A 26,806-nucleotide genomic window follows, 5' to 3' on the forward strand; every position below is an offset into this window, starting at 1 on the left:
ACATAAATTGTTTATAATTTACAATTAATTATAATGTAAGCTAATGTGTGTGCATTTATATATCACCTAAGTAAGTTTTTAGGAAATATGTACTGCCTGGATGCAGCGCACCTGAATAAAAATATATATTCAAGCCATAACGATAACCCTAGGTATGTGCATTTGTAAATGCACTCACACAGCAGACAGATAGTACACACACACACACACACACACACACACACACACACAATCTTTGTTCATATACATTTCTGCTCCTCAAAATCTCTTCAAACTTCAGAGGAGGAAAATAAAAGCTATACAATAAACCATCTCCTACCATCAGTGATCATGATATTATTAGGGGAATGAGGGCTCTGGAGTGTGATCTTAGAATATTTGACAATAAAATAAAATATTTAATGGCCATGCTCATTGAAATACAGTGATAGTTTGGTGGCACATTTTTAAAGAGCCACACAAGGAACAACTGAGGTTGAGAGATTTACTTAGAACAGTGACCTCACTTGTTTCACTGATACACAATATCACTCACCTCTTCTAAGCCACTTATTTTCTCTTCTTCTGTTTCAGCATAGCCCCTCTTAAAAAAGGAGGTGAGGGTCTCACTGACACTCAAGGGGGTATCTTCACCCACAAATGTCTCCAGGAGTTGTACAAACTGGAGCAGATTCAAGGAAACTCCGTTGAAGGCACTCAGACCTTTTACTTCCTTGTAAGACTGGATATTTCTGATAATTGGATGTAGGTCTATCGAGCAGGAAACACATACCAAAGAGTAAACGGAAGAATTTTCTCAAAAATTAAGGAAAATCTATGAGTACTTATTGTAATGGATATCTACTACTTTTTTCCCTGTCAGGAATCCGTGCTCCCTTCATGAGGACAGCACCCTTCTTATTTGACGAAACATCTCTGTCCCTCATGTCAGTTTAGATACATCAGGTGGTACTGAGCCTCCCCCACCCTCAAGGATGGCCACGTGATGTAGGATGCCTATACGACAGCAAGATAATCCACTACAGGCCAATGAGAATTAGACCCAGAACTTTTTGGGAAACTATTAGGCAAGAACCACTCTTTTTGTCCTTTGATTCCTGAACTTGTAAGATGTAGGCATAGAGACACTCTCGTGGCTATCTTTGTCACAGTATAGAAAAAACCACCTAAAACTGGAAGTGACACAGAGAAGAGCAGGGCTGAGAGGCAGAGTGATGGTGTCCTGCTGCTATTGTTGAGCCCTGGGTATCACTGTGCCTAAAGCCCCCTGCAATCTCTACTGGCCAGTTAAATATACCTGTAAATACCAGCACTACCACCTCTCCCCCGAAGAGCCTTGAATATATTTATCTTGAAGCTCAATGTTATAACATGAAGCATACTTCATAAAGTTTCAATCCAGTGACTTGTGTTTGATTTATTCATTCATTTACTCATTCATGCCTTCAATATGAGATTTGATGGAACTTAAAAATGATCGATCACCCATGCAGTTTTTTTCAAATAATAAAGCAAAATTGAAATGAAGAAGTCAGACCAAGAGAAGAGCATGAACTAGCAGGCCACAAGAGCTTAACCAATGCCATGCATTTTCACTAAAATATTTTGAGGGTGGAAAGTTTGTTATTTGACCCAGAGAAAAAAATTGCAGATAGGAAGAGAATAAAATTGATCTAATTAGTTCTACAACTTGTCGATGAAAAGTAAAATTATAAAATTGCATTGTAGTAAAATATGAGTACGTGTTGGAACAATCACTGTTAAATACATGGTTTACCTCAGATCTAAAAGCTACTCTTTGCTCTCTCTGTGGAGTAGATCTTCCTTTATAAGTCTTCAAAAACGAGCTAGATTCTCACCAATCTCACATGTTTGGATGTGGAACTACCAGGGAAAGGAATAGCTGGAATGATTTTTGTTGAGTTTTAATATCTAATATTTTATTCCCTTTGTATACCTGGATCATAGCTTCAAAGCAGTTGTAGGGCCATGTAATGGCAAAAAACAAAACCCAACTGAATACTAATGAATATATTTTAAAACAGAACATTCATCAATAGCTCATGGCTACTACCACCAAAAACATTCATCTTGTATATATTTGAATCCATCAGCTAAGAGACAAAACAATGCAAGGCTAACCCTGCTGTTATGTCTTGGCAAAGTCCAGTTTTCATCATGGGGTAAATTAAATACGTCAACTGAACTTCCATCTATCCCTCCTAGTTTTGTTGTTAACGTACCTGTGAATCTGGAGTTACCATAGATTAAGTTTGCCTGTTTTTCATCTTCGTATTTGGCATACTTCATCTCCCAGTTACGAGTCAAAAGTTCACCTATAAAATACAGATTCCGCAACATAGCCAATTTAACTTAACTTTCACAGTGTTTTTGTTCCAGAGTATTAATGAAAGGAGGATTAAATGAGTCACCTGACCATGACTTTCCTTCTATTTCTGGGGACTTGGGTTCACAGAGCTTGTCTTTCTGAACTTCCTTTTTTGCAGTTTCTAAAAGGTACAAAAGAAAATGCCCATGAGTTGGACATTATATATTCTATTATATATTCTTAAGTTAATGAATGAGAGAAATGCCTTGCATATGTAATACCAAAAACTTTCTTTCAGGTATTTTCCCATAGATGTTGTATTATAATCACAATGATATCATTTGATAAATCCTAGTTGTTGAGAATGGCTCTGTGACAAAAGCAATTTGTTGTGCCCTAATCTGGCCGTGCAAAAGGAGGGCTACATTTTCTAGCCTCCCTCACAGCTAGGTGTCACTCTATGCCTAAATACTGACCAATGATATGTGAAGGGAAGTGATGTGATGTTTATCCCTGCTCCTTTCTCCTTCTCTGATGATCAGAATGTGGACACATTAGTGAGCCATCTTAAATCATGTGGTTGGAGGAGACACAAGATAGAAGGAGCTTGAGCCACTGCTGATTTCATGGGCCTGAGCTGCCATGTACCTTGACTTTTATATGACAAAGAAACTCCTATCTTGTGTAGACATTATTGTTTTATTTTGTTCTCCTGAGGTTTTTCTTAGACACTGTCATGTTGGATCACTGTTATACACAATTAAAATTAAGTCCTCACTAACATAACACTGGATTGAATAGTAACTTCACTAATTTGTTTTAAAGCTGCACTCCTACTATGTAAGGAGAGCTAGACATTAGTAGTTGTTTTGTGGAGAAATAAACATAGTGCTAAAAAAAAAGAAAGAAATCAAATTAATTGATGATCATGTAGAATCTAGAACACAGATTACACATCTCTTAGGAATTTTAAATAAGAATTTTCTTCGGGACTGTAGACTTTAGAATTAAAGGGCAGAACTTAAAAAAAAAAATTATGCCTAACTGAGGTCCTAAGTGATATTGAAATTGGCTCTCTAAAAGGCTAGAATTTTTCAAAAAAGGTCATAAATTGGCATAAGCAATTCAGAGGAAAAGTCTTCTGCAGAATAAATATTTGAAATGCTTTGTGCTGTTTTAAATATGACTTTCAGAAACTCTTCTAGAACATATATCTTATATGTAACTGAAAAAGCAAGTTCCACTTTATAGTTGAAATAAAAGTAATTTTTAAAAATGGTTTCTAATACCAGACACCAGACTTAAAACAAAATGGCTTCTACTGCTTTTTCAGAGGTTCAGTGTAAATTTCTATATGTAACGTTACCAGGTTTCTTCCTTACAAATGGGCTTCTAACGCAAAAGGAATTCTAGGTAAATTGACAATAGAGACTTTCTGGTTTGCATTTAATTGATAGTTCAAGGTCTAGACTCATACTGAGTAGCAAAATATGTCTGACGTTTGCATGACCTGATATGCCAGAAAATATCGTAACTGAACTGAGTATTTTCTGAAGACTTTAAAAATCGCTCCACAAAACAGAGAGCTAATGTTGTGAGAGAACTGCATTATTACCTGAAAGGTGATCTTTTGTTCTTGATACTGAATCTTCCTCTCGCAGTTCAGAAATTGTGACTAGTGCCTCTTCATATGCTTGCTCCTGAGTCTGCTCTTCCTGTGGAGGGATTTCAATGTGCTCTCTAGATGTTTCACTTTCTCTTAAGATATTACCTTCCCTTGATTGTGAAGCTGAGTCTACGTCCTGTTCTTCTGGAGTTCTCTCTCTGGATGGTTCTCGTTCTTCAGTTGATCCTTTGAGTGGTTCTTCTGTTATTGACACTCTGCGTGATCCTTGTTCTGCAGTTGACCCTTTGTGTGATCCTTTTCGTATAACTGACTTTCTGCGTGGTCCTTCTGCAATTGACCCTCTTTGTGGTCCTTGTACTACTGACTCTCTGCGTGATTCTTGTTCTGCAGTTGACCCTCTGTCTGTTTCTTGTCCCACTGTTGACTCTTCGTGTTCTCCTTGTGCTGTTATTGATTCACTGTCAAGTCCTTGTTCTGCAATAGATTCTATATGGATTCCTTGTTCTGAAGTTGACATTCTAGGTGGTGAGCCTTGCTCTGTTATTGACTCACGATGAGGTCTTTGTTTTGTTATTAACTCTCTCATTGATCCTTGCTCTGGAGTTAACCCTATGTAGGTTCCTTGTTCTGTTACTGATTCTCTGCGCAGTTCTGGTTCTCCAGCTGACTCTGTGTCCTGTTCTTGTTCTTTGGTTGAAATTTCGTTTGGTTCTTGCCCTGCAGTTGTTTCTTTCTGCTCTTCTGATGGGCTTGGTGATAGTGTTGATTTTCTATGTTTATGTAGATCTTCTGGATTTTCTAACGATTTACTTTGGGTTTTGCTAGCATGTATTTCAGGAAGTAATGTATTCATCTCTAAGAGCACTTTGTCAAAGTCTTCATATATATGTTTCTGATCATCCATATCTCCCCAGAATTCAGGCAAGTCTATCTCTTCAAACTCAATGAAGGGCCCTAATGCAGAAAACAAAACATTTACCTAGATAATTGATCCTAAAATGCAGAATCAGAGCTAGTAAATTAATGCAAAAAAGCATTGAGCACAGTGATTATAAAATAGGTCTACTGCTTTAAATAAATATCAGTAACCTTTCCCTGCAACACAATGAAAAGTAAAAAGGTATCCAAAGGAACATAAAAGATGCTCACTACTGTAAATTAGAAATTATCTCTTTCCTAAAAGGTGTGGTTTTGAAGATGAACAGGATTCTTCTTTTGGTAGTTGGAGAGCTGTGTAAACTGCCAAGGCAAATAGAATTTCTTTTTTACTTTGGGATGAGGAAGGGGACACACATCTTCCACCTCAAATACCTTTTCCATATCTACAATTTCAAAATAAAAGCAAGTCTCAATCCACAACTATCTTTCACTGGGCTATTTTTTCTCCCAATATTCATTTTCTTTCCCTTCCTTCTTCTCTACCTTCCTTTCTTCTACATTCCTTAATTCTTTTCCTCCACACCTTATGTGGACACCTGGTTCAGAATTCTAGGAAAAGACTGGGTACCATGCACCAGAACCCCACTGTTAAAAAACAACAACAAAACAATCCTAGTGTTCAGGACTACCAAGAGTGGGACCATGCTGTAAGACTATATCTCCCCTCCCTGCTAAAACAGTATTTAAGCTATAAAACTATAATTCCCACAGTTTTGGGGAATACTCTACATACATCACTCACAGGTTTTTAAGTATCCAAGTAATACATTTTCACACAGAAATAAAATACTGACATTCTTTGGAAAACCCATCCATTCAATGACTGTCTCTTTAAAAAATAAACATAAAGCCCATATTCTTATTTGTTTGGGTGGTAAAATAAAAAAGATATCCCACTGTATAAGTACAATAAAAAAATACAAGTAAAAATTCTTGTGAGAAGAAAATATTTTTCTCAGAAATCTTAGAATTCTAAGTTGGACATTAAAATTGTTAATTACCATTACCAACTTAATTTCTAAAACATTCAGATTGTTACTAAAACACCTCTTCATTTGATGAATTGAAAACTGAGTTCTAGCTGAGTTCTAGCTTAACAACTTTTAATATTGCCCTGTAGGGAAAAATTCATCTAGTTGTGATAAAGAATGAATTTTGTGGGGAATGAACAATCAGCTCTAGCTATCAGGATATCAGGGAGATGGATGTGAAGAAATTCCACAGGGATAAAATGACCTTGTATTCTCACATTAGTGCACTGCCTCATTCCAACTTGAGCATACTCCCTCTGAGTGGCACTTACATTGTCTTGGGTTACAGAGTAAACGTCTAAGCATTTTTGAACTTTGGTCATAGAAGGTTTCCAGCAAAGCCAATGTCCTCTGCCGATCCAAAAACCCTACCTAAGCAGAAAGTTTGCAATTAGTTTTTATAGGAGATTTGATATTTTTATGTAGATGGACTATGGCTTACTAAAGCATTTATCACCACCACCACCACCATATAAATAAAAGCTGCAGTCAAAATTAAGAAAGCTATCTATATCTTGCTTCTAGGCTTATACTCTACTTCCGCATTTTGTGACATGTCAAAATGCCTTGCACTTAATAAAATAGATGCTTAACAAATATTTGTTGTTACTGACTTAATTGCTAAATCCAATGTACAAAGTTCAGTTCTTAGCTAATCTGACCTGAGTATGACACTTGGAATAATTCACTCCTTCCTACTTGTTCTTTTTTTGCGTTGTTTTTATTTTGAGAAAACTTTTAATTATAGAAAAATAAGAAAATGATAAAACTAACACTTGTGTTCTCAACACCCAGAAATGATGATTGTTAACATTTTGTATATTTACTTTAAACATATATAACTGATATCATAGTACATGTGTCCTTTAAATTGCTTTTATTTACTCAACATTGAGATCCGACACATGTATGTAAAGAAATAGACTTTATTCCTTTTAACCGCTGTAGGGTATTCTATAATATGAGAACATAATTTAAAAAAAAATCTCTTTTGATGATTTCCAATATTTCTCATTTAGATTTCCAATATTTTGATACCAAGACAATAATGCAATGGACATCCTTACACATATCACCTGTGCACATGTGTAAACATTTCCCAAGGATAAATAACTAGAAGGGTAATTAATGAATTGTATACTATGTGTATTTTCAACTTTAGTACTTCATGCCAAACTGCTCCACAATACACCGATGCCAATTTACATACTTACCATTACTGAATGAGGATATCATTTTTCCATATTCACCCAATATTTGATATCGTTAGAATTTATAATTTTTCCCAATCTGATGGATAAAGTATGTCATCTAATTATTTTAATTTGCATTTCCCTCATTACTAGTGATATTAAATATATTTTGATGTTAATTATGTATTTGAGTTCCCTCATCTATGAATGGCTTTTACCTTTTTCAGTTGGGAAGAGTTATCTATTTCTTATTAATTTGTAAATTTTTGATGATGATCATCCTGTTATTTATATGGCAAATATCCTTCCCCAGTTTATTTTTTATTTTTTAATTTAAATTTTGGTGAGTTTAGCCATATCAATTTTTTTAATTTTGGGGTAGTCAAATGTGTCAGTCACATCCTCTATGGTTAGTGCTTATTAGGAGTACTTTTCAGGAAATATTACTCATATTATAAAAAATTATGATTTATATTTGCTTCTAAAACTTTTAAAATTTTGTTTTCTACATCTAGATCTCTGATCATGTGAGACTTATTTTTCCTCATAAATGAAGTTGAAATCTAATTTTATATTTTTCCTACTATGGAAAGCCAATTGTCCCAATAGCATTGTCCTTCCCACTGATTTATATTGCTACCCACGTCATACACTAAATTCCCACATTCTCAAGGGTCTGATGCCAGGTTCAGTAGTCTGTTAGTATAAGTCTGTTCTTAAAAATAGGGAAATTCTCCCCAACTTGTTCTTCTTTTTGTTATTATTTTTGCTATATTTAAACCTTTCTTTTTCCATATAATTTTTAAAAGCTAAACCCTTTTTTTAAAAAAATACAACATACATACAGAAAAGTATACAAATAATAAGGGTATGATTTCATGAGCTTTCTATAGTATAAACACACTCAGGACTTGTTTCTCTAAGGAAAATGGTAACTTTAGTAGGGGGCATGATTTTGCCCCAAAACTTGATGGATCTACACTGTGATTCTACTATTGCCATAGCATTCCAATTCCTCTTATACACTTCAAATACCGTAGGACCTTCTAGGGGAGAAGGCACGAGGAAAAGAAGAGTTTTTGTACCACAGCCTACAAAGTCTACAAAGCCTTTTCTTGCTCTGGGACCCACTCCGGCTGCTGATGGCTCAGTTCATACATAAAAGCAGCACGTAAGAGTAAACGTTATTCCTAAAATGTAAAAAGATCCAATAAGCATTGTGCCTCTTTCTTAATGGTAGATGGCGCAAGGTACAGCAATTTGCCTTGTACTTGAGATATCTTGTCATGCTTCAGACTACTTAACTGTTAAAAATTTACCAATGTAGTAAACTTTGAATTTTTATGGTTTTTATTGTCCACCTTGAGACACACAAGACACCTCTCTCTCTCTCTCTCTCTCTCTCTCTCTCTCTCTCTCTCTTTCATAAACAATGCCACACAAATCATTCTTGTACATGTATTTTCTATTTACTAGTGCTTTTATTTCTTTGGGATAAAAATTTCAGGAATGAGATCACTTGGTTGAAGGATGTAAATATTTTTTTATTTAAATAGATATATCTACATTACTTTAAAAAGATACTATACTAAATTTTCACCAGGAATGTCTCAGAAAATACTATTCCGCTATCCCTACCAGCAATAGGTATTATCTATTTTAAATATTTTTACTCATCTGTTGAGTATATAATGATTCCATAAATTGTGTGTTCATATTTTTTGACCATTTTTCTTTGGGAGCTTATATAGTGTCCTACCATCAGAGAAAGTGGCATTTAGTTCAGTGACAGCCATAGTACTTGTTGATTCTAACCGTATGGAGTTCATCCCACTGAGTCATTTGGAAGTTTTGTTTTGTATTGCTTATGCCCATGGCTCTTCTTGTCCGAACTCCAGGTGTCTTCCTGGGGGTACTGCCGGAACTTTTTACTGCCGGCTTCTCAGCACATCCACTCCCCTTCACACACAGGTATTTGGGAACACTCATCCCCTTTCCTCTAGCCACAGGAGTGGGACTAACCTCAAGATCACCCGCCTAGACTCCTCTTTCTATAGTGGTTACCCTCCCTCTTTAGTGTCATGTTGGGTTCAGGACTTCTCTACGAAGATTGCAGTCTCTAAGCTACACCCAGGAAATGAAGCATAAGCCCTGCTCTTAAATTTCTTTTCAACCTACTTGGAATTTCCAAGAGTGTCTATAATATTGCCTTCAACCTCCAACCCTGATTGGGGCTCAGGGGTGGGGGATCAGAAACTAACTCTGACTTAGGAACCCAGACAATCTCTAACTCCTAGTCACAACCCCTCCAACCTACTTCTTCCATCAGCTGGTCATAATCTCCCAGTGATAGAAAAAGTGCTTTGATGTCATATTCTGTATTCTTCTTTATTCTATGGTTCTTCATTTTTCCCTCAAGGGCTCAGCATTCTTAAGTGAAAGTGCAGGCTTTTGAACTCTTGTGTTGGCCACTGGTTAAAAATATTCAGACACAATTAACTTCTTTATTCTAGACTGCATCTACCTTCCCTACAAGATCAGCACACAACTACTATTTGAATGCTGGGAAGGAAAGCAAAAGGCACAAGAAAACCTCAGTTAATTCCTCTAAATATTATCCCATTGTATTTGTTATGGCACATAAATTGGTATTAAATTGGCCAACAGAGTCAAGTTGATAGCCAGGCATTTACCAGGAAGTAAAATCTTGACCTGCATGTCATCCAACACTGTTAAAGGAAGCAATTTTCAAGGACGATTGCCTGAAAGACACATAGACATGTCAGGTTTTATAAAATACATACCTGACTTAAGCCAAACTATCAGGGATTTGAGAACCTAGACCACAATACATTGGCTCCTTTAAGAATTGCTTTTTCTGAATTGCAGTCAGGTGTGGTATCATTTGCCTACACTTAAGGTGATTATAAAAAACTGCCCTAAGAAAGTCATTGTTTCATTTATTATAAGTCCTTCGTAAAGGATGTTCACTTTAACATATAGGGCCCCTGTTTTTTGTGTTTTTTTTAAGATTTTATTGGGGAAGGGGGAACAGGACTTTATTGGGGAACAGTGTGTACTTCCAGGACTTTTTTCCAAATCAAGTTGTTGTCCTTTCAATCTTAGTTGTGGAGGGCGCAGCTCAGCTCTAGGTCCAGTTGCCATTTTCTAGTTGCAGGGGGCACAGCCCACCATCCCTTGCGGGAGTTGAGGAATCGAACTGGCAACCTTGTGGTTGAGAGGACGCGCTCCAACCAATTGAGCCTTCCAGGAGCTCAACGGCAGCTCAGCTCAAGGTGCCATGTTCAATCTTAGTTGCAGGAGCGCTGCCCACCATCCCTTGTGGGACTCGAGGAATTGAACTGGCAACCTTATGGTTGAGAGCCCACTGGCCCATGTGGGAATCGAACCTGCAGCCTTCGGAGTTAGGAGCATGGATCTCTAACCACCTGAGCCACCCGGCCGGCCCTATAGGGCCCCTTTAATGAGTACTTGAGGGATAAACTCCCGACTTTGAACCCCAAGTTTCCATACTTCTTCTTAGCACCAGTTTGTATTTATCTTATAAACATTGTTGATAGAGTGTTTGGTCATGTTGCCTTTTTCACATTCACCTCTAGGAAGCTTAGATTCAAACTTGTAGACACATATTTAGGTTATTATGGTATGCATTTGGGGCTTTGTTCCTGGTTTCATTTAGTACCGTCTCTTGTAATTTTTACTGTTTTCATCCTACTTTTAACTTATGTTCCTTTGTTGCATTTTATCTATTCTGGTAAGCTTCCTTAAATCTTTTCTGGAACAGAAAAGATATTTGTTGGTGATACAAACAAAGTTCATAAACAAATATGTATCAGTAAAGTTTGTATCTATTTTTGCAATCCATTTGGTATGCTGGCATCCCAGCATCCTCCCAAATACCATTTTTAGAAATCCTTTTTGATATAAACTTTTCTTGTTTTTAAGAAACAGCATATTAAAATGTGGTAGGCTTTCTATTCCCAGCAGCTCTTTTCTATAGGAAGCCACCAGGAAAGAGAGCAAACAAAAACAATCTTAAGCAACCCATTCTTAAGCATGGGAAAGAGATATAGAGACAAGTTATACATCGGGAAATGTCGTGCCATGCAAGGTGTGGTCTGTAAGCTGGTACAAGTCTATGATGAGAAAGGTACAGAATTGAGAATAGCATCTAGAAAATTTTATAGCAATTTGAGGAAGGAACAGATAATAAATCAGATTTGAATCTGCTGAAAAAATAACATGGGTTGTGTTTTGTATGTCCTTATTCCCCTCTACTAATCCATTTTCATTGAGTATCAGTCCACAAAAGATTGGAAATTAAAAACATCATCGGAACAGCCAGATGATTCATTGGTTAGAGTGCGAGCTCTGAACAACAGGGTTGCCAGTTGGATTCCCACATGGGCCAGTGAGCTGCGCCCTCCACAACTAGATTGAAGACAAGCTGCCGCTGAGCTGCCAGAGGGGCGGCCGGATGGCTCAGTTGGTTAGAGCGTGAGCTCTCAACAACAAGGGTGCTGGTTCAATTCCTGTATGGGATGGTGGACTGCGCCCGCTGCAACTAAAAAATTGAAAACAGCAAAGCTAGAGCAGAGCTGCGCCCTTCACAACTAGATTGAAGGACAACGACTTGGAGCTGATGGGCCCTGGAGGAATACACTGTTCCCAAATATTCCCCAATAAAGTTTAAAAACAAAAACAAACAAAAAAATCAACAACAACCACCTAAAAACTGGTCCTTCACAACCAATAGTTTGAGAAGCATGGCTTTAAGGGTCTTACCCTACCTTCCCACGGTCACAATGCAGGAAGAGTTCAGCAAACATCCGCCTTTGCATATCAGCTTTGATGACCTCCCGGAATTCATCTGCATAGTGGCAAAGGTGCTTAAGGAGTTCCTCAAACATTTCACTTTTAAAGTCTGCAATCTGTGAAAAGATATACTGCAGAGAAAAGGAAGATAAACGATTAAAAGCCATGCTCTTTATTTGGATTTTCCTAAGGATTCAGTTGATGTATGTGAAATTATTGGCTGCAATTTTCCCCCCATATCATTTGCTTGTCACTTAGATAAAGCATTTTCATGTTCATGCTATTCTACAGGCTGTGCCTCAGAAAGAGATGATTACTACAGTCTCCAACACCATACAACAGTGGGACTAGATATTTTTGGAGCAGTTTCCCTCTAGATCACATCAGCATTGTATAGGGCAGACTTTTTACCTCACACTAGAATATCTCATGATAGAAATAGATCAAGCATTGGAAGAGTTTCTGAGTGGACTCCTCTTCAAGTTGTAGCCCAATTCACAATAAATGATTTCCTCCTCTGCCCCAAGCACTGCAGTTAGTCAAATATGTACTGGTAGCCAAATTTGTCTTCAATGACCCTACTTCTGTAGCCATAAATGATTGGACCAGGGGAGGATACTTCACCGAAACAACACCATTCAGATTCTCTCCACTGGGAATGGGGAATGAGGACGAGAGAATGGCCACTCAGTGTTTGAGAGAGGCTGGACTTGCAAATGTGAATTTAAGAATTGTTGGGTGGCCAGATTCCTCCATGTGTGAATTGAGGATGCACGAAAGCCTATATATAGAGACAGATGAATCAGAAAGCAGAGAGGAAAGAGTCGTGATGTTTTCCAAGTCCCTGTTCTAGTCTCTTCCTGAAGTCAGGTCATATTTCTACCCCTGGATTCTGCACATTTCATTTTCAGCCACGTTACCTCCGGTTGGTTTCTGTTTCATGCAATTAAAGTATAGTAACTAATGCAGTTTTTAAAAGGCAACATGTTGTTGGCATATTTCATTGACACATAATTTTTGAAATGAAGGATAGAGTCGATATTTCACTTCCTCATTAATATCATCCAGGCAAATTTAGAATGTATTATGTAAGAGATGCATTAGGTTTGAATCCATGCTAATAAATCATAAGCCATTATTAACTGGCTTAGAGATCAAAAGAGGAAAATTTAAAGCAGAGCAAGAGAGCTTTTTTTTAATTTTTAAAATTTATTTTTCAATTACTGTTGATATACAAGTTATATTAGTTTCGGGAGTACAAAACAACATAGTGATTAGACATTTATATACCTCACAAAGTGATAACCCAAATAAGTCTATTACCCATCTGACACAGTACATAGCTAGTATAATATTATTGACTATATTCTCTATGCTGTACTTTACATCTCCTGACTATTTTTTTCAATTACAGTTGCCATTCAATATCATTTTATATTAGTTTCAGATGTATAGTGAAATGGATAGACATGTATATAATTATACATAGTTTTAACAATGTTATTGACTATATTCCCCACACTGTACTTTATGTCCTTGTGATGATTTTGTAACTGCCAATTTGTTCTTCTTAATCTTTTCACCTTTCTCACCCAGTCCCCCCACTGCCCTTCCAACTAATAACCATCAGTTTGCTCTCTGTATCTATGAATCTGTTTCTGTTTTGTTTATTTTGTTCTTTATATTCCACATATGAGTATAAGTGAGATCATATGGTATTTGTCTTTCTCAGTATGACTTATTTCACTTAGCATAATACCCTGTAGGTCTATCCATTTGTCACAAATGGTAATATTTCATTCATTTTTATGGCCTAGTAATATTCCATTGTATGTCTGTACCACAATTTCTTTATCCCATCACCTATTGAGGCTACTTCGGTTGCTTCTATATCTTGGCTGTTGTAAATAGCCAAGTGAACATATGGGTGCATATATCTTTTATCTTTTCAAATTAATGTTTTGGATTTCTTTGGATAAATACCCAGAAGTGGAATTGCTGGGTCATAAGATAGTTCTATTTTTAATTTTTTGAGGAAACTCGATACGGTTTTTCACAGTGGCAGCACCAATTTGCAATCCCACTAACGGTGCACAAGTGTTCCCTTTTCTCCACATCCTCGCCAACGCTTGTTTATTTATTGATGATACCAACATTGACAGGTATGAGCTGATATCTCATGTGGTTTTTATTTGTATTTCTCTGATGATTAGTGACATTGAGCATCTTTTCATATGTATGTTGGCCATTTGTATGTACTCATTGGAGAAATGTCTATTTAAGTCCTCTGCACAATTGTTAATTGGACTGCTTTTTTGGTATTGAGTTGTATGAGTTCTTTACAAATTTTGGATATTAAACCCTTATCAGATGTATGAGTACCATTGGCGAGTATCTTCTCCCATTGAGTAGAATGTCTTTTCATTTTGACGGTTTCCTTTGCTGTGCAAAAACTTTAGTTTGATGTAGTCCCATCTGTTTGTTTTTTCTTTTGTTTCCCTTGCCTGAGGAGCATTGTCAGTAAAAATATTACTAAGGGTAATGTATGAGAGTTGACTTCCTATGTTTTCTTCTAGGATTTTATGGTTTCGAGTCTTACATCTAAGTCTTTAATCCATTTTGAGTTTATTTCTGTATATGGAGTGAGAAAGTGTCCTAGTTTCATTGTTTTTTGTTTGTTTGTTTGTTTGTTTGTATATATCTGTCCAGTTTTCCCAGCACCATTTGTTGAATAGACTATCTTTGCCCCAATGTATATTCTTGCTTCCTTTGTCATAAATTAAAAGACCATATAGGCAAGGGTTACTGAATAGTTGACATTTTCTGGAAATACTGTGGCACAATCCTCTAATGCTGAAAAAAAGGACTGATTTATTAAAAGAATCATCCTGTTTTATATTAAGCTTTTTGGAATTGACTTCAAAGCTGTACAAGTTTCCTGGCTGTTGGAATGCTATTAAATCAAGAATTAGTTTAACTATTTCTCCAACAGACACTTTAACATTCTGGATTTATAACCTATGGGCTTTCTGAACGAGCATGTTCTGTAAGTGTTAGGTATATGCTATAAAGACTACCAGTTGCCAACTCAACTACAAATCAAATTCCAAATAGAACAATTACAGCAGTTTGCCAGTGTCTCTTGTAAAATCAGAAAAAGTGAAAACACATGGTAGCCTTTGCATTTTCATATCCTCCCAAGGAATAAATCAATTAACATTCATAAATCCTGAAGTGAGTGTTTAAATTAATTTAACAACATATTTAACTACTGATATCCTTCAGTTTAATAGCTCTGTGAGCTGTTAAACATTTGAACTGTACTTAATCAAGTTGTCTCTATATGCTGGGTTCCACTGTAATGAATTTGGGGCTTTTCCTTTCTGACTTGAAAACCAAAATATTAAGAATATGATAAATGTCACACTTAATTGGTTGGTAGCTACTGTTAGATTCTACAGTTCTGGGCCATTGGGATTCACACTTAATTTAACTGCAGATAAACTGGGGAGTTGATAAAGTGGTTGATGTAAGAACAACAGAAAGAAAACTATGTTTGGAAACTATCTTAGGTATTAACCTCCAAACTGTATTTGTAAGCCCTGGTAGTAAATAACATTTTCAGGAATGTCTGCAAACAAGGACTTTAATATTGAAATACGCAGATTATATTTGCTATCTATCATTGATGAGGTGGTGTGTTCATATGGCATTTAGATAAAAAATTAGCTTTCTTGTCTCAGAGAAAAAGATTTTAAAAACAATTAATGCTAATTATATACTCAACAAAGCAGAAGTATACTTTAACCCCTCTGATTTTAAAAAATTTGCTTAACAAATGAATTGAACAAAGGCCCCATTTAATATCTAATAATAATAATCAGACTGAAACACACAATTTTACCCCTATGGTGAAAGGTAGCTTAGGCAATGTGATGGGCTGAGTTGAGTTCCCCCAAATTCATGTTGAAGACCTAATCCCCAGTTCCTCAGAATGTGACTGTATTTTGAGATAGGGTCTTTAAAGAGGTAATTAAATTAAAATCAACTCATTAGGGTGAGCCCTAGGGGGGCCCAGAGCTTCTCATAAGCTAATATGACTTGTGTCCTTATAAGAGGAGGAAATGTGGACAGACACGTACAGAAAGAAGACTACGTGAAGACATAGAGAGAAGACGGCCATCTACAAGCCAAGGAGAGAAGCCCTCAGAAGAAACCAACACTGCCAATACCTTGTCTTGGCCCTCTGTCCTCCAGAACTGTGAGAAATTACATTTTTGATGTTTAAGTCACCCAGTCTGTGGTACTTTGTTATGGCAGGCCTAGGAAACTATTACAAATAATAAGGAGGCACTCATAACACAGTTCATGGATTTATGTATTCCTTGCAGTTGAAGACCACCGAGGAAGACACACACCAACTTAGAGGATTGTTTGCCACAGGCCCCCCCATTTTCCTGGCCTAAAATGCCCCCTTCCCCCCCAAGGTTTCTTCATGTAGTTTCACTGCTTTGAGATGGTCACTGCCTTATGCTGGGTTGTTATCAATTGCATAGTCCGAGGCCTTCGGACTGACATGATTCAAAGTTTAAAATTTAAATAGAGAGGCTTCATCAACTGTACTCAAAGATTGGCTTTCCTTTAACATAGTCTACTAAATCCAGGCTTTGTATTTTCCCTGAAATAGAATGTATCTGAGTGGCTTTCTATTCTATCATTGAAAATATTCTATCAATATTGCCGCCTCTGCCTCTCCCAAAGCGATCATTCTGTCCTCCCTGCCACAGCTCAAAGCACGTGAAAAATAAAATGAGCCAAATAAAAATTACAAACTACAAAATTATAAATGATAGAATAGAAAGCCACTCAGACAAATACTATTTCAGGGAAAATACAAAGCCTGGATTTAGTAGAATATGTTAAAGGAAAGCCAATCTTTGAGCACAGTTGATGGAGCCTCTCTATTTAAATTTTAAACCTTGAATCATGTCTGTCTAAAGGCCTCGGACTATGTAATTGATAAGAAACAACCCAGCATAAGGCAGTGACCATCTCAAAGCAGACCACTATGAAGCAAAAACAGACTGAGTCCCAAAGAAGAGAATCCAGGTACAAGCATGGCCCTTATTTACTTCTGGCCAAGGGATGCACCGTTCCTCAGTATGGCACAATCAAAAGTTAATATCTGAATCCCGTTGTACAGTATGTGTTGTTTTTGTATAAAATTATTCGTAAGCCCATTATATAACCTCAGACCGCTTGAAACCCAGGCTACTGAAGGATGCTCCAGGGAAACTGACCCTCACTTTACCTAGTGTAATCAGGAAGGTATTGGACTGTTTTCACTTGCCCTTGTTGAGTAGGTACATGTGTGGCTAGAGTCCACACAATGACCAGGTGGGAGACGTCAAAGCATAGCAAAGCAAACTCCTAAATTAGGGTGACCAACTGCCTCACTTTGCCTGGGACTTTCCTGGTTTTAGCACTGAAAGTCCCATGTTCTGAGAAACCCCTCAGTCCCAGGCAAACCAGGATGCTTTGAAACCCTATACCTTGATCCATGCCAATGGTCTAACTCCTGTGAGGGACTTTGGGGAACTTCTGGAAGCATGCTGTGTTGTATCTTGCTTTATATAACAAACTACCCCTGTAAGTATCCTTTGCCATAAAAGAAACGTTACAGCCTTTAACTGTGTCTGCGGCATCTTCCCATCACCATGCCATTGGGACAACAAGACATAAAGCAAACTAGGTAGAGTTTTATTCTATGGTGTGCATTCACCCATTCTCAACCCATTTTTGTATTTATGTAATCATAAGACAAAAAAATCTAAATATTTGTTATGGATAACTGGGGATGGTAAACACAAATGACAATCTGAGTCATTATTCTGGTGCCTAGAGTGAGCAGAACAGATAAGCAGGGCACACTCCCCCAGACAACAGTCCTTTAAGAGGATTCACTCTTGTCTGAGAAAGCTCTACTTCAGAGGCAAGAGTTTAGGGAACTAACTGTGAGAAGAATAAATCAGGAAAGAATATAACCCAGGCCAGAGCCAACTCATAATATCAGTGGAAATAAAAGTGTGTCAATCTCTGGAGCCCCCAGAGATGGGGAAAGAGGATCTGTATTGATAAGAGGTCACCTCCCCCAGCTCCTTACTCTGGAGTCTTTGGAGGCTCTCCTCTACCTGAGGCCATCCTTACCCCTCACTCCATGCACTCTTGTCATACTGAAGGTCTCGTGTGTAGTCATCACCATGGTTAGAGAAAAGAAAGTTCCTTCCCCTGGTAGTGCATCGTGATGACGCCCTCCTCTTCAGAGAGCATTTTCCCCACAGAAACAGTGGCTCTTACTAAGAACTCCACTTCAGGCACAATGAAACCAAGGACCCCTGCCACTATATAAAATACTGCTTCTATTTGGAAAATGGGTCCAAGTTTTAAACCATCAATCAAATTACAGAAACTTTTTTGGGGGAGAGGGACATACAGCCATTTGTGGAACCATCATTTAAAAAGTTACGGGCACTTTAACAACTCAAGGTAACCTTTGCCTTAAGACATACCAAAAAAAACTTACCCATGCTTATCTCTCAGACTTCTCCTGAAGCAGATTATTAGAAAAGTCTTGATCAAAATGAAGGGAATTTATAGAGCTCAAAAGTCCAGGAAATTCAAAAAGAATCCTCCTACCTAAGTTAACTACATTTTCTATAACCATGTTAATGATGTTTAGATAAAACAAATATACTTGAAATGGTCTTCTGTTGATAAACAAATTAACCAATCAGATAGTGAAATGAAAGGGTAGCTCTTCCATATGATTGAAATCTGGGAATTCCAGGACTGATCCATTTATCAGCACCTGCCTACACCCGGCCTGAAGACAATACAGTTAGTTTGCTAATGGGAGCCCACTGAAATCTAAAGGTTAAGATTTCTGTTCCTTTCAATACCTATTTCAACAACTCAATACCAGTGTTAAAATTATACAAATAGTAAGTTTTGTCTCCTAGAGTGAGCTCTCTTGGGAACCAGAGCATTCTGAGAATTTAAAACAAGCCTAACACTCTCCCAAAACATATTTCTTATGCGCCTAAATATTCAACTTATAAAATGAAACAAATCTCAAAGAAACCAATACATTAGATATTTTAAATTATTTCTGTCACTATATAAATGTTTAAAGCATTGTTCTTAAAGTTCCTTTCAAAGTAAGGAGATACAAGGTATGGCAGGTGGAAGAAATTCAAAACTCATGACCACCAGAGGAACTTCCTACATGAAACCTGCCCACTGAAGTCTCATTTTTCTTTCACTCTGCATCCCTTTGCAGCGATGAATATAAAAATTCATAATGTTTTGCACCTGTTCACTGCTTTGTAATTGTCTTTTTGTGGTGTGTGTCCTTAATTTGCTTATATTTTGATCCTTCCAATCCCGGGATCCTATTTTAGTTCCATCCAGTGTGTGTATGTATGCATGCATGTACACACACGTGCATGTGTGTGCTCACACACACACACTCACTCACACACACAAATGCCTGCACATACCCACACACAGTCCCATAACAATGCATCCTTAAGGATAAGAAATACAACTTATTTTGACATTTCTCCTAGCATACAGAGTAAACATTCAATATATACTTAACAACCAAAAAACTAGGAATAAATATTCTAAAATACTTACTTTGGGTCTGCATTTACCGGAATAAAACAGACGAACAGTGAAAGAAGTTATAATAAACAAAAACATCATCACCTGTTCGTTTATCCACCAGAAAACAGACGCGCTAGAAAAGTGATATGCATATCCAGGCATCTGTGACCATTCTCTCCACTTGTGTTTTTCTCTGCATTAACTATGACTCACTGACTCTGTTTCCTCCAAATATGCGCCTTCCTAAGTGCTAATCACACTGCTCATTCATTACAATCAGCGGGGCAATCGCAAGGCATTGTTTCGCCACTGGATGGCACCTGTGTGTAATATGTTGCCTTTTAAGCCTGACATTTATTTTCTTCCAGTTTCATTAAACAGTTCTGACAAAATAGCCTTAGAACAAATCTCTTTTAAAGCAAATGTTCCAAACACTACTTCTATGTCAGCTAAGATGGCTCAATGATTTATTGGTCAGATAATTAAATTTTTTCAATAAATATTTCTATACAAGAAATACTTTCTTTGTTTCTAATTGATGCAACAGCACTTCTCTATAATGATAGTACCTGAATATGTGCTCTTTGCATTTCAGGAAGAGAAGTTGAGAAATTGTCAGGAAAATTAATATTAATAATCCAAACCATCCATTAAAACAAAATTAGGTGGATAGATACCCACAAAGGTATTATGTAGAATGTAATGAGTTTGTATCAAGTATTAGTAGGTATACATCACCTTCACCCATTTTCTTCTTAAATTGATGGGTATATATACACACATACACATACACATACAACAAGGTGTGATAAAAAATACAGTGAATGTTTAAATTTTAAAAAATTATTACAGTAAAAGACCCATTGCCATTAATCCCCCTCAAAATACTCCCCCTTGCTTCAAACACACTCATCCCATCATTCTTGCCACTTTCTGAAGCAGCTCTGGAAGTCCTTTCATGAGTGTCTCACTGCACTGTCATGGCTGCCTCGATGTCTTGACTCGATTCAAAACGTTTGCCTTTCATGGTCATTTTGACTTTGGGGAAGAGCCAGAAACCACACAGTGCCAGATCTGGTGAATAAGGTGGACAAGGACACACTGTAATGTTTTTATTTGACAGAAACTGCCGTTCAGAAGTGATGTGTGACATGGAGCCTTTCGTACATATACGAGGTCTGACAATTAAGTTCGTGAAGTTGTTGCAATGATGTTGCTAACATTTTTTGATATCAGAGGGATTATTCATTTGACATCAGAGGGATTATCCAACTGGACAAACAGCTCACCAAGTTTACTACTGAAATACTGAAAAGGCTGCATGAAAAAGTTAGATGACCTGAACTTTTCACCAGCAATTCATGGCTCTTGCATCACAACAATGCACCAGCTCACATGGCACTGTCTGCGAGGGAGTGTTTAGCCAGTAAACAAATAACTGTATTGGAACACCCTCCTTACTCACCTGATCTGGCCCCCAATGACTTCTTTCTTTACCCAAAGATAAAGGAAACATTGAAAGGAAGACATTTGGATGACATTCAGGACATCAAGGGTAATATGACGACAGCTCTGATGGCCATTCCACAAAGAGTTCCAGAATTGCTTTGAAGGGTGGACTAGGTGCTGGCATCTGTGTGTAGCTTTCAAAGGGGAGTACTTCGAAGGTGACTGCAGTGATATTCAGCAATGACATAGATAGCACTTTTTCTTGGATGAGTTTGTGAACTTAATTGTCAGACCTCGTTACTCATATGTGATATGTACCCTGTTTCCTTGAAAATAAGACCTAGCCAGACAATCAACTCTGATGCGTCTTTTGGAGCAAAAATTAATATAAGACCTGGTATTATATTATATTATATTATATTATATTATATTATGTTATGTTATATTATATTATAGACCCGGTCTTATTTTACTGTAAGAGTAAAGTAAAACCAGGTCTATAATATAATATACTTATAGTAAAATAAGACCAGTCTTACATTAATTTTTGCTCCAAAAGACGATTAGAGCTGATTGTCTGGCTAGGTCTTATTTTCGGGGAAACACAGTATATGTACAAATGTATATGTATATATTTGTTGAATTAATTAAAACAAATGAAAGAGAAAAAAAGTAAAACTGACATCATTCGTCTATATAGTTTTGAGGTAAAAAGAAAATGTGACTCAATCACAGTATACCTATCCAAGATTAATTTTAGAGGAAATATACATTTTCAACATAAAAGAATTCAGAAAACATAGCATCCATGTGATCTTCCTGATAAAACTACTTTACAATAAATTCAGCCAATTAAGAGATGAATCAAAATAAATAACCTCGGAATAGCGAAGCCATTGTAAAACAGACAGGAGGTGAACCTCAAATCCATTTAAATATTAGACTAAAATTAATCAACTATGGGAATTGTAATTACAGAAAAGAAAGTGAATGGTGTACATCTGGATAAAATAAAAATTCTAAAATAACTAAAATTGGGAAATACAAAGAAAAAAGATAGGAAAACATGAGGAAATACCTTCATCTTTTATAATAAGTTGTCAACTGTTATTTCTATAATTGAACTATGTGATTTTAAAAAATAATGACTGCAACCTTTCCTGATCTTCATCTTATGGTCTTGTGTTGGAATGATTTTAGAATAACTTTTGTGAAGATATGTTTAATTTCAGCAATTTCCTTATTTTTACTTCAGTTTCTCTTTTTTCTATTAGAATCAAGTACAATTAAATGTTTTTTATTTTAAGTAATTAAAATCTTATAACAGAATTTACGATCATCTACATCTATATACCCATCTATCTATTGAGACAAAGTATATAAAGCTGTTTAAAATAATTTTTATTTAAGGGTGACAACGGTTATTTCTGGGTAACAAATTTATGGTGATTTTAAAATGCCCACCTTCATACTTTTATGTGTTATTTAAATTCATTTTTTGGTTACAATAATTTCTTTTAATTGAATAATTTTTTTCTTAGAAAATGTGCCAAGGTGTTAACAAGAATTAATTCTATGCTATGGCAATATGTGTGTGTGTGTGTGTGTGTGTGTGTGTGTGTGTGTGTGTGTATTTATATATATTTACTCTATTTTTAAATATACCTATATTTTTAAAATTCCTCATCCCACCTCATTTTTAAAAGTTTTAAGACTCCAATTTCTCGTTTAAGTAAACATTTAATAGCATTCCATAAAATCAGATGTAAGACTTTGACCCAAGAATTATTAAAGAGATTAATTTTTAAATTTCTAAATGGTTGGGCTTAATAATTTTAAAATTTGTTTATTATTTTCCAGTTTTGTTACATAATAAGAGAATCTAACATGTCAAATTTCTAGTTTTTAGACTTATAAGGTTTTCTTGGTGGCCTGTCTATAATAAATTTTGACAATATTCTAAGAAAACTGGACCAGGGTCACTGGAGGGATTGAAGTTCGATAAATACTTTTATAATAAGTCTTATTGATAATGTAACAGTTTCTTTATATCCTTATTTATTTTTTACCTCTTTGACTTATCAAATACTTTTTAAAAAATGTTTATCACTTCACATCATACACAAAAATAAACTCAAAATGCATCAAAGACTTAAATAGACTTAAATATAAGAGTTGAAACTATAAAACTTAAACGTCTACCTTTATGACCTTGATATTAGGCAATGGTTTCTTAGATATGACACCAAAGTAAAAGCAACAACAACAACAAAATTAGATAAATTGGACTTAATTAAATTTTAAAACTTTTGTGCTTCCAAGGACACCATCAACAAAATGAAGGTAACCCACAAAATAGGAGAAAATATTTGCAAATTATATATTTGACAATGGATTGCATCTAGAATATAAAAGAACTCTTATAAAAGACAAACCAATTTAAAAATGGTCAAAGGATCTAAGTAGACATTTCTCCAAGGAAAATATACAAATGGCCAATAAATACATGTAAAAATGTTCAATATCATTTTAGCCATCAGGGAAATGCATTTCAAAACCACAATGAGCTACCACTTCATACCCACAGGAATGGCTATAATTAAAAAATAAAACAAACAAACAAAAACAACAGAATAACAAGTGTTGTCAAGGATGTGGAGCAACAGGAATCCTCGTTCACTGTGTGTAGGAATGTAAAATGGTGCAGCCATTTTTTGTGTGGAAAAGCATCTGGCAGTTCCTCAAAAGAATCAACATAGAATTATATGAGCCAGCCAATTCCACTCCTATGTATATACCCAAGAGAATTGAAAACATGTTCACCGTATATGCAAATGTTCATATTCACAATAGTCAAAAAGGAAAAACAACCCATATGTCCATCAACTTATAAATGGATAAATAAAATATGAAATGTCCACAAATAGGAATATTATTCAGCAATAAAAATAAAGTGTTGATACATGCTGTAACATGTATGCTAAGTGAAAGAAGCCAATAACAAAAGGCCATTTATTGTATGGTTTCATTTATATGAAATTTCCAGAATAGGAAAAGCTATAAGAGACAGAAAGTAGATTGGTGGTGTCCTAGGCCTGGAGGTTAGGAGGGAAATGGGTAATGACTGCTGATAGGTATGGGGTTTTTCTGGGGGGTGATAAAAATGTTCTAAAATCGATTGTTTTAATGGTTATACAGTTACGTAAATACACTCCAAACCAATGAATTGTACACTAAATGGGTGAATTGTAAGCATGTAGAGAGTTGAATAATACCCCTCAGAGATATCAGGTCCGAATCTCTGGAACCTGTCAATATTACCTTAGAGAGGAAAAGAGTCTTCGCAGCTGTGATTTAGTTAAGGTATTTGAGATGAGGAAATTATCCTGGATTATTTAGGTGGGCTCTACATGCAATCATATGTGCTCTTATTAGAGGGAGATTTCTCAGACAGAAGAGGAGGTAATGTGACCATAGAAGTAAAGACTGGTGATGTAGCCACAACTCCAGGGATACAAGCAGCCACCAGAAGCTGGAAAAGGCAAGTCTCCACTAGACCCTCCAGAATGAGTGCAGCTCTGCTGACACTTTGATTTTGGCCCAGTAATAATTATTTTGGGCTTCTGGTCCCCAGAACTGTAAGAGAATAAATTTCTGGTTTTTTAAGGCACCAAATTCACGATAATTTGTTACAGCAGCCATAGAAAATAAATACAGCTCTATCTCAATAGAGCTGTTAACAACAACAAAAAAGTTTTAATATTGCCACAATTATTGTAGATTTTTGTTCATTTACTTAATATTTCTCATGTATTTTTACATATTCCATTGAAATTTTCTATAAGCTCATGAAGCTTATCATCTTTATTAATTTTAAATTTTATAAATATACAACTTTAACATTTACAAATATAGAAAATGGTTGTGGTTCCATTAAATTATTTTTAATCTTGAAATCTGCTCAGTTTTGTTTGATTGTTTGTTTTCATTATCAGATATTCCTTCAATTCTCTTAATTTCATCCTTCTTGTCGTTTTATATTAGGTGCTTTGCTCATAAAGAGCAAATAGCCTTTTTTTCCAATTATCAAAATATCACCAATCATAAGATAGACTACTGATTTAAACACAGATTTTGGGGGTTGGAGGAGAGAGGAAAATATTATTTCATTAAATGTATCCATTGATTGTAAGGTGCATCTTAAAAAAAAACAACACTTTATTGAGGTATAATTGACATGTAAAAAGCTGTACATATTTAATATATACAACTTAATGAGTTTTGGGATAAATATACACTGATGAAATCATCATCACCAAGACCATATAGACACCTCCATCACCTGTAAGATGCATTTTGATATCAGAAGTGCAAAAGGAAAACTGTTCACCTTAGAAATAATGAAATATGAAATATAAAGAGGTCTCCAATCACATGGAAGAATGGGAGAAGTTACATTTTTAACTTGACATTGCTAGAGAAGACCTCTCTCTTTGCAAATTGGGAAAACCCGGGAGTTCATTTTTACAACATTACCCGAATAATAGTTCTCTTAATTTTTAAAAATGCACTCAAATGATGTTATTTTGGCAACTTACAGGTAAAATAGGCGCTCTGGAATAAATTTAGTTTCAACTGAACCAGGGTAAGAAGTCACACCAGGATTATTAATGTTTTCATTTCAGTCTGGCAAATTAAATTGCCTTTTCCAAGAAATATGAAAAGACAATGAAAGGGTGACAGTTTTGTCAGAAGCACATAAGGTAACAAGAGACCAGATGGAACTAGGATTTTTCTCATCACTTCTAATTTATCTGGGAAAGATTGAAAAGATTTTTACTGAAAATTGTGATGTGCTATTTGCAGCTGAGTTTTTTAAAGTAAAAGAAAAGCCTCTTTTTCTATCCTTCTAAGTTTGAGTTATCTGACACTAACAGAATAATACATGCATTAAAATATACACATTTTTGGGGAAATTCATATCCTAGAGAATACTCTGATTTCTGACAAAACTGAATTTACATGGGCACTAAATAATTCCAGTCATTCAAATTTTGTAAAATATTCTACTTGTATTTTCCATTGGAAAGAAGAAAAGAATGATGTAGAAGAAATTTCATTTGGAAAATCAGCTGCTTGTAAAAGAAAGGTTTGTTCAATAAATAGAGTGGTATATTTAGCTAGTTATGGTAGGGAAAAAATGAAGTTGGATTCTCACTTCATTATCAAAATAATTTTCAAATTAATTTAAAAATAGAAAGCTAGAAAAAAAATGGATGGATACAGCTGAGCTTAGGAAGGAAAGAAACGTCTAAGCATAGAAGCAATGAAAAAACCCTCTAAAAAATTAATAGATTTCATTACATAAAAATTTCGATAAGTTAGAAACCAGCTTTAAATTTTTTTAAACAATTGAGAAACCTTGAAAAAGATTGGCTTGGTGAGTTCGATTTAGATACAGAGGTGGTTCAGAATATGGACTATGGATTGCAGGGGAGATACGCATCTAAAACAATTTCGGCCATTAGTTTGGCCCTGTGACTCGTGGATACCGAATAGACAAATACGGAGTCTAAGAAAACACAGAACATAGCTAAGATAGGATTACCAAATTCTTATCTATATGGTAATCACTTTAAGAAAGATTTCAGAAATCCTTTATAAGAACCTTGAATGTGTATATAGTGCATAGTCATCACCTTCAATGGGGCAAAGGTGTAGGAGCGCGGAAGGA

The 26,806-nt window shown here is 35.8% G+C and overlaps 1 protein-coding gene across 1 annotated transcript in view; it reads right to left on the bottom strand.

The window, feature by feature from the left end:
• The window catches only part of EFCAB5 (EF-hand calcium binding domain 5), an 81,161-nt gene that overhangs the window by 33,860 nt on the left and 20,495 nt on the right, over positions 1 to 26,806 (bottom strand). The window contains exons 6-11 of the mRNA XM_074320420.1: positions 11,931 to 12,086; positions 6,199 to 6,298; positions 3,945 to 4,910; positions 2,433 to 2,510; positions 2,244 to 2,336; positions 536 to 750 (exon numbers count right to left, since the gene is read on the bottom strand). Of these exons, the coding sequence (XP_074176521.1) occupies positions 536 to 750; positions 2,244 to 2,336; positions 2,433 to 2,510; positions 3,945 to 4,910; positions 6,199 to 6,298; positions 11,931 to 12,086 (1,608 nt within the window). The remainder of the gene's footprint in view (positions 1 to 535; positions 751 to 2,243; positions 2,337 to 2,432; positions 2,511 to 3,944; positions 4,911 to 6,198; positions 6,299 to 11,930; positions 12,087 to 26,806) is intronic.

Source organism: Rhinolophus sinicus, linkage group LG15, assembly GCF_036562045.2.
Source record: "Rhinolophus sinicus isolate RSC01 linkage group LG15, ASM3656204v1, whole genome shotgun sequence".
NCBI classification, from domain to species: domain Eukaryota; kingdom Metazoa; phylum Chordata; class Mammalia; order Chiroptera; family Rhinolophidae; genus Rhinolophus; species Rhinolophus sinicus.